Here is a 15,329-nt window from a genome sequence, read left to right as displayed (position 1 = left end):
TTTAACTCTCGCACACTTAACTGCGATACGTAACTGAATGCCCTCACATGCGACAGAGGACCAAAATAACCTGTTTAAATCCTGGCAGGCTCTGAGGCTGGAATGGAAAAAGTATATCATCGCTACAATGTAATACTGCAGTGCACATATGCAACAATAACCTTAAAATAACGGAACATCCTGTGAATGATTTTATTCTGACATAAAAAAACAAAACAAATCACGCTAACCAAAGTAACCAGTATTTATAAAACAAATCATCCAGCCTTACATGTAAAACATGCATCTTGATCAAATCTAACTTAAAATTTACAAAATACCAAATTATGTAACTGCAAAAACGTCACATGTGCCACAAAATAATTACCATAATGTTATATTTGAACAGTAAATCTAAAGGCACAGTTTAGGGATTTCCTGTCAGTCGGGTGATTTGGGAGGTTGTCCAATAACGAGCTGCAGATTTAACTGCTGCCCCAGAGCCTGAAAATCAGCCTTTGCAATACAAAAGGAAAACACGAGGGCAGCTGTGATGCACAGCTTAACTTTAATATTTAATCATGGCACATTTGACTCACTTTCCTTCCCCAAAAACCCTTTGATGTTAGATTTCTCCTCACGGTACAAATGACAAATCAACAGAAGTTTTCCATATAGATGGCTTCAGCAAGTTCATGTGTTTTCTATTAATAATCAATGTATTTCCACTTGTACAAATATCTTCAATGTAGTACCACAATAGCATGTTTCTATATATATTTATAACCACATTCAATTGCTGGTCTGTCATTTGCAGATCTAGAGTCTGTTTAAATCAAAATCTACGTTTGAGCGTCACTTTAGACGAGCTACAGCAGCCGGACCGTCGGGCACAAAGCAACACATGAAACCAGTAGTCTAATGAAAGGTTTTGCAGGCTGAGGTGTTAATCTTGTCGTTGGTAAAGACACACCTGCTGCAGTCTGCCTTCAACAGTTTAGATTAAGAAGCCTGTAAACGGGAGATAAAAATCAGTGTTCAGGAAACTAACCGTCTCAAAGACATTGGAGGAAGTGTGTGGCCGCTCTGTTCGCAGGTTTAAGGGAGCATTGTTTCTGCTAGTTAATAAGTTACTCCCCAGTAAGAGGACATGCTCGGTGGATAAACCTGTTAAGTGCAGCTATCTACGTTCTCCTCCCTCCTGTCTATCTGAACCACAAGTTTAAAGGGCAACACAGACTATGAACGTCCAATAAACGCCTCTACAGATTGGCACACGTAACCCACTGTTAACACAAATTAGTTATGTCTGCAATGATCAGAGTTTAAGAACTGGAGGGGGTTTTATGTGTTCTCATGTGACCATCGACAGCACATTAGAGTGCTCTTAAAGACATAGCTAGTTGAGATAGTAAACCCAGGAGCAACATTACTGTAGCGCAAAGATTGCAAAACTTTCTCTCAGGGGTGATTTTGTGGCTTTATGGCTACAAAACATGACTGCACAATCTGTACAGAGCTAAATCACAGGGGGACATTTGGCTTTATAGTGGTCTTTTCCCACTGTAATCGAGTACATCCTGAAACATCCACTAAACCAAACAAGCAAAGAAAAACAGGCACATAGATCCATGAAAATGGCAGCTTCGTAAGGTGAAGTCTATGTACAAATGCAGATTCTCAGGTTCCACCAGAGAGTAAAGAGGAACACGTTCTTCACACCGTCACATTATATGTCACCTTTGACCTCCTGGGTACATTCTATCTACCTCTCCCCATCAGGATCAGCCCACTGGAGGTAAAGAGTTGCATCTTTGCACACAGGCCTAAGGTCAGATACTCAACAGTCAGCCTGACGTCTTGATATCCGACCGCCGACCCGTTGACGTAAACGGCGGTGTCCCTCGTCTCTAACTTGCAGTTGCACTGCGCAGGCTCTCAAATTGGACAACACTTGGAAAAGTGTGTTGAATCAAATGTAAAACCACATCAATATGACATAGCTGTGGGTCTGTGCAGTGCAACAACAATCAGTGTACCAACAGATGATCTGGTCCACGCGACCTCCCTTTGTCTCAGTAGTTGGGCGGCTGGTAGTCGGCGTCTCCTTGCGGCTGGGGGTTTGGCTGGAAGGGGGGCTGCATGTCGGGCACTTTGCTGGGATAAGGGTTGTAGGTGGTAGGGGTGTAGGTAGTGGGGTTGTAGGAGGTGGGGGCGTAGGTCGGAGGGTAAGCGGTGTGGTGATCTGGTTGTGGCTCTGTGTAGGTCGGGATGGTTACTTCACTCACACCGCGGCGGAAACGGATCAACGCAAAGTAGGTCAGGAGTCCCTGTTTAATGAAATAAAAACATCACGGTTATTACAGTCACTTTGAAGAGTTCCAGTTTTATTTCACAATATTCCTGAGGATGTTTTAAATCTTTACTTTTTTTTAGCGATTGATGTATTTTTCTCAACTTCTAACTGAACTGGTTTCACTTCGTATCGGTGTCAAAACCTGCCCCAACGTGCAGAGACCTGAGGCTTCTCAGTGGAGACAATCCACCAGGATGACATTCAGTCGGTCCATGCATCACATTATTGCAACATGTGTGATGTGTGCTAATGAGGTTTAATGCAGGGTTTGAAGTCTTCTGATGGTGGGAAACTCCAACACACGGTTTGAAAGCCAGCTAAAGAACACCCTGACGATTACATGTCCGGAAGACAAACACTTGCTATTTGCTCTCAGCTATTATTGTAACTTAAGGGCAACAGAAGTGTTACACGAGATGGAATATCTGTGTGAGAGCAACTTGATTATAGTTTCTAGAAATATAAGGTTTGCTGTTCAGCAGCTGACTGAAGCATCAAATGTCAGAGGTTCCCACCAGTAATTGAACGCACCATCCTGGAGGACTTCTACAAACAATATGCAACTTCATTAATTATTGTATAGAACACATGATGTCTCTGAAGCTGATTTAAAGTCTCTTTGTACCTTACCAACATGAACTGAAGTCAGTGGTGGCTTTAAAGGACTAATTTTACAATTTGGGAAATATGCTTATTAGCTTTCTTGCAGAGAATCAGGTGAGGATGAAATTCTGAGCTGTTTTTTTTAATTAAAAAGAAGACAACAGCAGTCCTGCTCACCCATGTGGCGATAGAGAAGAACGAGAAGGCCACAGTGGCTCGTGCCGCGTTCTCTGGGATACCGGTGACATGAGTTTTAGCCCACTCACTGGCCAACAGGCAGAAACAAACAAACCAAAGGAAGCACCACACCCCTATAAAACACAGAGAGAGACAGATGCACAAACACACACGGTTATGAATTATTAAAAGATATCAAAACTGTGAAAACACAGATTTGAAAATGTAACTCCTGTGAAAAACATACTAAAAACAATGTCAAATGAAAACAAAGGGCTCTGCTGTTGCTGTCTGCTCGAATGACCACAAGCTGTTTTTCTAACGACCACTTCTTTGTTTCCCTGAAGAATGGCTGACTGTGAACTGTGGCATGTACAGCCGATGTTGCTACCGTGTGCAACGATGAATAATACATGTCGTTGTATGTCAGCAGAAGAGGCAGCGGTCTGTCGCACATTACGCCAATTCTCAGAGGCATTCTGTACAGATACAACATTGATATATTATCACCTAATTAAGCTGATATGTGGTGAACATGTTAGCAAACATTAGCTTATTTTAACATGAGATACGGAGCAACGTTAGCATTCATTTGGAGTCGGTTGTGGGAAATATTTTCTCTCTTTTAGCTCTGGTTTTGTTCCCCACCAACCCCAGAGGGAAATATCTGAATCTTTAGCTGTTAAATGCTTCACTATGTTCCCCAGCTAACTGTGTCACTGTGATGTTTGGTGCTTAACAAGTAGTGGACAATGGATAACAGCAGTAAACAGCTGCCCAGGTTGTGGCTGGAAACGAGGTTGATGAGAGCCGTACCAGATCAGTAAAGTTGTGGGCCGTAACACCAAAACAATGAGCTAAAAGGAGATAAACCCTACACACTACACACTCTTTTACATTACACAAAGTCATTTGATCCACTGTTAATATAAAAATATGAATTAGTGCAGCTTTAAAGCTCTTTCAAAACAAAGATAAGGCTCCTGCTCACCTGAGAATCCCAGGTCTGCCATGACGGCGTACTTCCTCTCCTGTGCGTTGCTCATAAAAGGCATGTAAGCGTCCAACACCAGGAAGCCAACACATGCCAGGAAGGCGATCACCCCGATGCCAATAGCGTAATGACACGCCGAGTCGTTCTGGTTGAACATGCACTTCACCTGGGCACTGTGGGTAGAGTTGATGTATCCCTCCGTTGTGATGGAAGCAAACACCACCAGGGCAAATATCTACATTGAATCGGAGAAAAGAAGAAGGTGGCCTTCAATGACTTGCAAAGCCGTAAGAAGAACGTGTCTTGTTGAAGGAACATAGCGCTGGTTTTTCCAGTTTATCCATTAACTTCACATTGCATACTTTACAGCCGCGCTGCTCACTGTTGTTTTGAGGCCGATTTGCTGCCTTTGGTTTCACTTCATGAAAGCACAATATGAACGCATCAACAAAAGAGAGTTTTGTCACGTGACAACATTTGCAAACATCCTCAGGTGGGAGTACTGAAAGCAAACTTTACAGAAGATATATGCAGAGACGAGGTCTGCTGCTGTCTCCTCTGGTTACCCACCTAACCATGTGACCTACTTCTGAGTGCAGCTGCCTGTCATGTGACTCCAGAGACACCACAAACAACACTCGTAATGAGCCTGGGAGGAGGATAGAGAGGGACTGTTTAACTGGTGGGAAGCAGGACGAGGTGAGAGGGTGAAACAGGCCACAATCCTGCTGATGGGACGAAAAGTACCAAACATTAGCAGAAGGCATTAGGGAAGTGAATGTGGGGAGTTCCAAAACAGAAGACAACAGTGAGACAGAGGGATCGTTAGTGGAGCAGACGGATGTTTCTGTGCATTGTGACGACAACACAATCGGACAGATGGAAAGTGTGGCTTGTTTGTTTTGCTCTGTCAGACGCCATTAAGCTGCACAAATAACACAGACACCCTCCTTCTGATGACTTGTGTTTACACCATGAATAAAACGCCACCAGAAGGGAAACATCTACCTTAAGTGTACTGTTTCACATGTAACAGCAGGGTCAGACCGGGTATAGTGATGTGATTCAACACCTTAAATGAGCAAGAGCCACTGTACGCAGACACACGCGGACATGTTCCAGGAGCAGGTGTGGTGCATTGTGGGACCTGTAGGCTGTGTTACAGACCGAACAATCCTCTCTTGTGTCATAGGTGCAGGCTTGTTGAAGTAAGATTAGAATCACCAGAGATACATGGCGATCTAGCCAGTGTGAATTTGAGATGAGTTGACCACAGCTGAACTTACGTACATGTGTGTGCGTGTGTGTGTGCGTGTGCGTGTGTGTTGAGCAGGAGATCAGTGGCGAACATTCACCACGAGTCAAAGCGAGGGCCAACGGGGGAGAGGTATCACCTTACCTGCCCATCAGCCCCTGTTTACCAGTTCACACATAATCTCACATACATTTTCCCAAACATATAAACACTCAGCAGTTGTGGCAGCCAAGGGCACATTCTGTCCTCCGTCCTCATCTACCGCGCTGGATAACATGCCACAGTATCCGTGTGACGCTGTGTGTCTTCTCACCCACCTACGATCACCCTGCATGTGCATTAGCTGGAGGCCTGACGAATAGCGTACGCTCCATGAACCAAGTGGACACGAGTCTGTGGGGAGAAGACAGCAGTCACGTCCAATAAAACTCTCTCTGAATGAGGATCCAAATCGTGTGTTTCACCAGGGAAGTGTTCGAGGACTTCAGTTCAAATTCAACATACACACAAATCTGCGTGCTCACAAACACGCAGAGTTGGACAACAATACATTTTATCGCACAACCTGTCTGGTCACAAGTCATTTCGGACTTTCCAGATCAGTGTCTTAACCACAAAAACAAATCTTTGCCACAAGATTTGCCTAGCAACAGGTGATCAGCAGAAACAACTTCCCATAACTTTCCTTGGTACATGAAACCCCCTTTTTATGCAAATAAACGTTGTGCGTACAACCCCTATATGATGACAACGACTACTAATATTACTGTCAAGTATCCATTTAAATATATAGAATTGTGCAGCAGAAATTATTGTGGTCTGTCTATAAGTTAAATATAATCTTCCTCTCTGGTGAGCACAGCTGCAGTGTAACAGACTGCAGAGATCTCCAAAAGATGAACATGATCAAACATCCTGGTAGATTTAGTTGGTGTTTTGCTTCCATCTCAGTGTCTGACAGTTTTCTGCCTTTTGTCCTCTGACAACAGCAGTGTTGACCTGCGCTGTCGCCGAGCTGCTGTCACACACCAGCTGCGTGCAACACGACGCCCCGTAGAGACGCTGCACATAGGAGCCTGTTGTTCTGCCAACTCAAATAGAAATGGAGCGTTTCGCTCCACAGAGCCAGTTTACGCGCTCCGGGCCATGTTGGATACGACTTCTGTGTCTTCTTAACCTTTGAACACGCGCTGGTAAATCTCCCACACGGCCCACTCACCCAACTGAGTATCCGCACGATGGTTGGCGGCTGTCGGATAAACTTGTAGAAGTCGAAGCCTCCTCCTGCGAGCGAAGCCCCGTACGCACTTGCACCGGCCGTCTCCTCCATGTCTCTCTGCCGTCCAACAGGTTCTCCGAAGCTCACCGAGGGGTTTTCTTTTCTCTCCACAAGACCTGACAGGACAGCTCGCTAAACTAAACTACGCTGCTGTCACCTCCTGTCGTGCTGCTTCTCCACAACGAAGACCAGTGGCACCCAGAGGAGCTGCGCGCGTCAGAGGGGCGGAGTTGGGCGGTTAGGAGCCCGGAAACGCGATCATGAGTGACTCTTGTCATTCTTTTTTTACCCACCACAAATACTTTAAAGATAGACAGTCTAATGCATCATACTGAAAAGACGTGACAGCACAGAGGATCATGAGCAGATGTTTATTCAACCACATCAGCCTGTTTATGAACAGTTTGAACCCTCAGGGTCCCTCAACTGGTTCATCCTCCAACTCTTCTTCTCTGCCTTAATTTGGGGCCATTCGTCCACGGAGGCCTCAGATGCCTGAGGAGAGAACAGAGTTTGGCTGCTTGCTTGTTTGAATAACCGGCTCACTGGTTGATTTATTTCATGATGAATTCATTTCGTTTCTAACCTGATCAAATTCACCACCTCTGGCCATTGTCACTAAATCAGCATCTTCATTGTACTCTGACAAATCCTGTGAGGAGAGAGAGAGAGAGATCTCTGTGTCATGGTTCAGTATTCATCCTAATGGAGATTAAACAGCGTGCGATAGTGAAAGTGGCTCATGTGAGAGTGGATGAATGGGGGAAGTGAACAGCCTTTCAAAGACGGAGAGGCACAGAAACATTGACTAACCAGCTCGTCATATGCAGCTCCCATTCCCCTCATCTCCATGCTCAACCTGAGAGGAGAAAAGTGCAGTTGAAAACATTGGTACAGTGCCATAGCATAAAATGAATGTAATATAGGTGCAGTGTCGTTTCTGGGAATGGGAATGGAAGTGTACATTCCACAGTTGACAGTTCACACACCCAAAAAACATGATTTGTTTAGGACTGATTCAGAGATTTATTTTGACTTATCCTATTTAAATTGTATTTTATGTGGGCATTGTTGTCAGAGAAACAGAGAAATAACTCACAGAGACCTTCCTCCATACTGCCTTCGCCCTGCAACGAGAGTAAAAAAGAAAGATGAATTCTCAGTAGCAATGAGGAGGTATAGCTACACCGAATGAAAACAGGACTCCGAAACTCACTGAACATTGCTCCAACCAAACAGCAAATACAGACCAGGACAACCAGGAATGTAAAACATCCAAAGACAACTGCCACCACCGGGACGCGGAGACGATTCAGCACTGGAGGAGCAGGAAGAAGAAGAGGAGATGAAACCAGCTCTCACCTGTCTTAAGAATGTTCTACCTGACTCAATCAGTGGATCAGCTACCTTCTTTATCCAAATACATCCAATTGCTGCTTATGGACCTGGTGTTGTCGAAGCTGTCTGACACTTCACAGTGGTACGGTCCAGCGCTGCTCCTCCCTACAGACAGCAGCAGTATGGACTGCTCTGGAGGCTGGTTGACCACTTTGTAGAAGCTTCCTCTGTCATGTAGGAGGGTTTTGTTGAGGAACCACCGGTACTGAGGAAGAGATCCCTTCGCTGCCTTGCAGTAGAACCTCAGGCCGATCACGGCGTAGTTTTCTCCGACGTCATTCTCGTAATGCATCATCACAGGCCCACCAACCGGGACTGTTGGAGACGGTATGGATCGGAAAGAGACATCATGGACAAACATTAAAAGAAAGCAGTGTTATGTCAGCAGTTTCAAACAATTCACATACCAACTTTCAGGGGAATCCATTGACTGAATTCGGTCCAGTCTCCGTTGTTTGCCTGGCACTGGAGCCATCCCAAGTGCTGGCCCAAGACCAGTGGAACCTTAAATGTCGCGTTTCTCTCGTCAATCGTTATATTGGCAACTAATTCTGTCCCGTTGTACAGTGAAAAGGTGACAGGCGGAGTCCCTTTTGTTGACTGACAGGTGACCTCGGCAGAATAGTTGTGGGAATCTTCCTTTAACACGGTGAAGGAGATGTCAGGGATTGACACCACGTCTGAGGGAGGAAGACGTCGGAGAATTCAATGTTGTTCAATGAAACCGTATCACATTTACAAACTTTGAACGTGAGAGGTTATTCATGGCAGCTGACCTTTGACTGTGATCATAACTTGAGAACTGGAGGTGAAGTTTGTTTTGTTAAAGTGGTTGGTGGCGACACACATATAGGATCCGCTGTCTTTGGAAGTAGTTCTGAGGATGAAACACATCATCCCATCATTAACTTCCTTCACTTAGAAAACAGCATGCCCAGTGGCTGGCCTCCATGACAAAGGACTTCTCTCTCAGACAGTGTTGAACAAATGTCTGTTGCGCAAAATGAGTCATAGAACACAGGAACTTGCTTAATCAAAAGCTGCAACGCGTTCCAGCATTTTACCCCTTTTTTATAGAATCACAAGGCAACCACCTCCCACCAACCACTTAGCAACCACCGATAGGGCCCCAGTTTCATGTTTGCACCAGTACATTCAGCTGCTCACACCACCATGGCAACCCTAAAATCTCGATGGGATTCGACTGACCTGTTGATCAAGAGATTGTTATCTGCAACATGGTGGAGAGGTGACTGAGAGACATGTTGACCATTCAGCAGCCACTCGTAGGAGACGTGATTTCCAGCGACGAGTTCACAGTGTAGCTCCAGCGTCTTCCCCTCAAAGAAGTCCACTGGACCTGATCGAACGGCAATCTCTGCACCCTCCACTGGCTCTGCAGGACAGATACAGCAACAGACTGAGATCCTGGTCTTATTTCAAACCAACAAGAATTCTTAATGGAGGGGAGGGAAGTAAAAAACCTTCTGGTGTCCAAATATGATTACTGTTGTAATGTGGCTCTATTGATGGCAATGTTGTTGTTGTGTTGTGGGTGGTTCATCACTTTGGACCTGTCTGAATATCTCAACAACTATTGGATCGACTGTCATGACATTTCGTCCAGACGTTCATGTTCCCCTGAGGATGAATCCTTCTGACGTTGGTCATCCCTTGACTGTCCCAACATCATATTACAGGGACATCATTGTTCCACTGTCTTGGCTTCAGTTATAGAAACATGAAGGTTTTCTTTCGTTAAGAAAACAGCTGGGTGGCTACTAATGGACAGCAAATGGGGGGTAACGTGTCAGAGCATTCATTGAAGGGGGCCTGCGTTAAATGTACACAATGCTGATGTAATATTTTGTGAACCCTTTGTTTTGTTCTTTTCTTTATTCAACCAGGTAAAAGTCTCATTGGGATTTAAATCTGTTTTGTCAAGAGAGATTTAGGCTCAGAGGCAGTTTACAGTAAAAGTAATGAAATAACTGTAACATAGACAGTATGCCCAAGCTAAGAAAAATGTCACCTTACAAAAACAAGCAGTTCGAGAAATGTTTTTTTCTCATTTTGTTGAGCTTTTACAAGCACGAACGCCCTGAATGCTCGATGTTACTGCTACAGGGAAGCCATGTACATGTGACATACAATACATCCATGGTAAAGAAGAGACTCACCAACAACCTTCAGGTAGTGTGTGTAGCTGACAGTGGGCTCTATGTTAGAGTTGTTTTGAGCCTTGGCCACACACTCCAGGCTGCCTTCATGGTATGGTGTGATTACCATGGGAATTGTTCCAACCTCCCCGTTCAGGGAGGTTGATTCGCCCAACAACCTGTCACGGCCATCCTTCCTAAAGGTTGATAATTAGAGTTTTTTTTTCTATCATTACTTAATGCATTTTGTTGCAGTGGTTAGATTTAATGTGAACAAATACTCACTTGATTAACTGCAGCAGGATAGTTTCATTCTCGGGGTAGATTTTCAGTTCACACTGAAAATCTACAATGCTATTCACCAAAGCTTCCGAAGGGCCAGTTACTTCTGGACGCCCCAGAATGGACCGGCCTATCAGAATCAGAATCAGAATCAGATGTAGAACATTTAACAATATGTACAATATAAGTATAAACATATATCCAAAGAAGTATATATATGAACATAAACCTATAAACAACAATGGAATTGAGGTGATAGTGCAAGTAGTGGTAATAGTGCAGACAGAGGTAGTAGTGCAATATGTCTGATTAAGTGTTCATCAGAGTGACGGCCAGCGGACAGAAGCTGTTCCTGTGTCTGGTGGTTTTGGCGCACAGCGCTCTGTAGCGCCTACCAGAGGGGGGGAGTTGGAACAGGTCGTGTCCAGGGTGTTTATCAAAAATAAAATAAAATAAAACTACACAAACACTCAACAGAAAGAATCAAGAGCTACACAATTGACTAAATATGTACTAACAGACATTCAACAAATATAAGTGACTTACTGCTCCCCTTGCTACAGGTGCAAAACCCTGTAGAGAGGAAGAAGAAATCAAAAAGTTGACAAGAGTTTCATGTTGTGAAATGTACTGCAGTGCAGTTTGTGTTGAGTAGCTTACCCAGTATGACCACAAAGAGGGAAGCAAACATTCTTGAAGAACAGTCGTTAATAAAACTATAAACTCTAAATATGATTACGCTGCGCTGTGTTTTGCAGAAGTCTTGACAGGTTCAAATGGAGGTTTGAGGCACTGCTGGTGAAAAAAGTGCACACACACATTTAAAAACGTGCAAATAACTGATAGTGATAAACTAACCCCTCCCTGCAGTGCCCCCCCCCCTCGTAACATCATAAGATCAAGTAATTTACTCGGAACTGTTGTGTCATATTTTGAAAAATGTCAGTATCAAAACAACATAAGTCAGAGGATGTGAAGGTGTAATAAAGCATAATTTATTTCATTGGTTTAATTGAAAAAAGAAGACCAACAACAAAACATCAGTTGACAGTCACATTCACAATCACTTTATTCCAGCATACAGAGATAATCAGTAAAGTTGCTGTGCACTGCATGGCTACGTAGTTCTTTCCAGAAAACGTTTGAGGAAGTTAACGGGATTCTTTTTGGGAAAATGCAAACCTTTTCAACTGAAAGTGTACCAATTACATATTGTGTCTATTTGTCCTATATTTTGAACCAAATTAAGTAAGTAAGTAAGTAAGATTTATTTATAAAGCGCTTTTCACAGACATAAGTCACAAAGTGTTTAACAGGGGCAGAATTACAAACATAAACAACACAATGTGACCATATAAGGGCCAACAATTTACATACACACAGAAAGTACAAAATTAAAACATGGTTTAATAACAGGCCTAGGACATGAGTTTTTAGTCAAATGCCAGTCTAAACAGGTGTGTCTTGAGCTGATTCTGTAATGAATTCACAGAATCTGTGAAGCGTAGGGGTGCAGGCAGAGAATTCCACAGCCTTGGTGCTACTGCCTCAAAAGCTGGGTCACCACGGGTCTTAAAGCGCGTGCGTGGGACAGACAGATAACCTAACATGTTTGACCTGAGAGCGCGGGCGGGTGAATAAGGGTGAAGTAATTCAGTGACATATGTAGCAGCCTGGCCGTGTAGTGCTCTGTAAGTGAGGGTGAGAATTTTAAAGTGGATCCTAAATGCTACAGGGAGCCAGTGGAGAGATCGGAGTACGGGGGTGATGGTTAATTTTAAAATGACATAGTCTTTCCCAGCAAATTTACAGTTACATATCAGTTCATTTTAATAAATTATAAGAGACTAAGGGACTATATGTCACTGATTCTAAATCATTGCGTTTATATGAGGTGTTGCGCACGCCTGTATATCTGATTCTGACCATCAAAGTCTGTCGATCCCAGTCACATCCCTCACTGGGATGTGGGTGCAGATAGAGGAAGTGCATCAGAACTGGGATAGGAAGGCACAAACATTGGTTGAACAGGTTGATTTGAGTAACAGAACAATTAACTTTCTGAGGTCCATCAAGACAAAGCTTACTTTGCTGTAGCAACGTGGGCACAAGCTGGGAAAGAAATGAGAGGAGAAGACATAAGAGCAATTAATATAGATTGAGTTACACATTTCCAGTGGATTGATTTCTCTGTCACACATAAATACACACACACGCACACACACACGCACACACACACACCTTGCTTGTGGTCAAACATCTTGTACACACAGCCTACACCCACTGCTAACATCAGAAAAAGGAAGCAGCAGAACGCTATGGTGAGGACATCTATGGTGTTCAGGAAAACCTCTGTGGAAGAGAAGGTACAAAGCTAATGAAGCATTACGTACTGTAGAGGCAGGATGTAAGGCATTCAAATATATACGATATGTGCTTTTTACTTGGTGGTGTTTCAGTGGAGGGTGTTGCTGGAGGCAAGGAGTTAAGGATCCTGTCTGAGCAAGAGTAGAAAGTGTGATGTGGAACATTAAAGATCAACTACACCCCACACAAAGAGGAAATGTATAAACGGGCACATGTGAAATGTTAAGATGAGTCTGTATTCAAGACTCATAACCCCCGTAAAAGAACAAGTTGTACTCAAACATGTTAGTTAGTGAGCGTTAGAGGTCTTTGGTAGGCAGATTTGGTGACCTTTCGACATAACCAGGCTAGCTATTTCCCCCTGTTTCCAGTCTTAATGCTAAGCTAAGCTAACCGACAGCTGACTGTAGCTTATTTACTGTTAGCTTGATGTTTTTACCTGTGACTCGGACCAGCACGGCTGCACTCTCCACCCAGGGCCCAGAGTCATTGTAGCTGTCCCTGGCCCTGCAGCGGTAATACCCAGACTCCTCTGGGCCAAGCTTGGCCAGAACGAGGGTCCGTCTACCGTCAGTTAGGGCACCGTGATACAGGACGGGGTGAATATGGGAGTCCACATCCGTCTCAGTGGGAAGGCCAGAGTTGTTCAAGAGCCAAGAGACGTAAGGGAAGGTTCCTCTGCTGACTTGGCAGCTCAGCTTGGCAGCAGTCAGTTTGGAGTCAGCACTGTAGAGATATTCAACTTCCACTTTCACATCACCTCCGACTGGCACTGGACGAATGAGGGGTGGGGGGGTGAAAGACAGGTCAGCAATCACAAAAAGACATATTTCCTACATATGTTGGTGTAGTTCATACCCATTTCCAGAGTCACAGGCTCACTCATCAACTCCTGCACCTCAGTCTTCACCCGACATCGAGCGACGGCCATGTCCTGCCCGGGTACCATGGGGATGGGGAACCAGGCAGCGAGGGATTGAGCAACTGTGACAAATCCCACTTCTGTGTCATCTACTGAAAGAGAGATGTTGACCGGAGGACTCCCTCCTGTTGACCAGCACGTCACGTTGCCACGGTGGCTGGCTCCCTCTTTGGAGATGGAGAAAGAGATTCTTGGTTTTGAAACGTAAACTGGTGGAGGAATAAAGAGGGGAGAAGTCGGGGACAGGGATGATACAATACATGTTAGGCTAAAGTCAAAACACATCTAACCAGCATGTCAGGCAGGTGTCGTCTTTTTTTTTTTGTCACACACATTTGACTGTCACCTGGACCTCTGAGCTGCTGGAAACTATGGTGTCCTGCACCCTGGACCAAGCCATGCAAGAATAGTACCCAGCATGCTCTGGAGCCACCTTCCCTATCACCAGCTTGTTCCCAGTGAGCAGAAGCAGGGGAGAGGTTAATGATGTCACTTCCGTCCTGTTGAAAAACCAGGTGTAGAAAAGGTGGGAACCCTTTGCGACGCTGCAGCTCAGTTCAATGCGTGACCCCTCGTATGCGACTGGGGGGAAGGGCTCAGAAGTCACTATGGTGTATGATGCTGGAGCTAGAGGTTGGGGAAGGATGGGTGGTTGGGGAGGCGAGACAGAGGTCAAGTTTGGGAGTGTCTCCGGTAAAATAAGCCAGTTATTAAAGCTCTAACAGGATGAATGCTTTCTCTGTGTTTGTCACTCACTGACTACAGTCAGCTTGATGCTGTTGCTGACTCCTGTGCTTCCTTGTGTCGTCACCTTGCAGTGGTATAACCCCTCCAACGTTGGAGCGACTTTTAGGTAGAATGAGGCCGTTTGGTCCCCTTGGAGACCAGCGACTGTGGCGATTAAAGCGCTCCCATTCCTAATCAGCTCATAGGTGACTGGCAGAGAGGAGTTAGGTGCAATACAGCGGAAAGTCACACTCGAGCCGAGGTAAGCCATGTCAGGACCAGTCAGAACCGGCCGAGGAGAGAGCGATCCACCTGAAGAGAGACAGTGAGCACTGGGAGTTTAAGTGGAGCCCTGAAATTTAACCATAACAAGTTTTAAAGAGAGTATGAGCAGGTACAGCCACAAATTATTTTATATCAGTTTTTGAGATCAAAGAATAATATCTGGAAAGTTCTGAACCAACTAAAGATCAATCGATCAGCCGAGCACCAGATCTTAAGGAGCTCCAGTTTAACAAACTTACTTATACTGATGAAAAAACCTGCCAGAGCTGAAAGAAACAACAACACATTGTTGTAAGAATATAAATGAATCAATCAAATTATTCATTCATATTGCCGATTTAAACTATGTTGATTAACTCACCCAAAGTTGGCAACAAAGTTAAAGTTTGTATATTCTTCATAACTGCTCCGCATTTATCTTTGACACCGTTTCTCCATAGCTTCGTTCAGTGTCCGAATGTGTGTGTATGTGTGTAGCTAAGGGTGTTACACACGTGTTGCAACTAGATAACATATTAGGCTGCGTGTTAGGTTTCATTTTAAGTGC

The 15,329-nt window shown here is 44.4% G+C and overlaps 2 protein-coding genes across 2 annotated transcripts; both read right to left on the bottom strand.

Annotated features, from left to right (window-relative positions):
- Nucleotides 1-178: 178 nt before the first annotated feature.
- syngr2b (synaptogyrin 2b) lies at nucleotides 179-6,856 on the bottom strand. The gene is made up of 4 exons (XM_076090538.1): nucleotides 6,584-6,856; nucleotides 4,107-4,344; nucleotides 3,116-3,249; nucleotides 179-2,309 (listed from the first exon to the last, which is right to left on the bottom strand). The coding sequence occupies exons 1-4, from the start codon at nucleotides 6,692-6,694 to the stop codon at nucleotides 2,055-2,057; spliced, it is 738 nt and encodes a 245-aa protein (XP_075946653.1). The 5' UTR covers nucleotides 6,695-6,856; the 3' UTR covers nucleotides 179-2,054.
- A 144-nt stretch (nucleotides 6,857-7,000) lies between these two features.
- LOC142948719 (uncharacterized) lies at nucleotides 7,001-15,272 on the bottom strand. The gene is made up of 23 exons (XM_076090853.1): nucleotides 15,144-15,272; nucleotides 15,022-15,048; nucleotides 14,528-14,809; nucleotides 14,105-14,398; nucleotides 13,708-13,980; nucleotides 13,289-13,621; nucleotides 12,927-12,980; nucleotides 12,724-12,834; nucleotides 12,570-12,594; nucleotides 12,444-12,479; nucleotides 11,143-11,249; nucleotides 11,029-11,055; nucleotides 10,486-10,612; nucleotides 10,222-10,397; nucleotides 9,251-9,437; nucleotides 8,818-8,918; nucleotides 8,449-8,721; nucleotides 8,051-8,356; nucleotides 7,860-7,961; nucleotides 7,743-7,770; nucleotides 7,457-7,502; nucleotides 7,230-7,295; nucleotides 7,001-7,138 (listed from the first exon to the last, which is right to left on the bottom strand). Exons 1-23 carry the CDS (start codon nucleotides 15,181-15,183, stop codon nucleotides 7,037-7,039), a joined length of 3,123 nt encoding a protein of 1,040 aa, XP_075946968.1. The 5' UTR covers nucleotides 15,184-15,272; the 3' UTR covers nucleotides 7,001-7,036.
- Between the last annotated feature and the right edge of the window lie 57 nt (nucleotides 15,273-15,329).

This window comes from Anarhichas minor, unplaced genomic scaffold (genome assembly GCF_050575085.1).
Source record: "Anarhichas minor isolate MPS153535 unplaced genomic scaffold, ASM5057508v1 ptg000012l, whole genome shotgun sequence".
Taxonomy (NCBI): Eukaryota; Metazoa; Chordata; class Actinopteri; order Perciformes; family Anarhichadidae; genus Anarhichas; species Anarhichas minor.
This window is presented reverse-complemented; position numbering and strand designations above follow the sequence as displayed.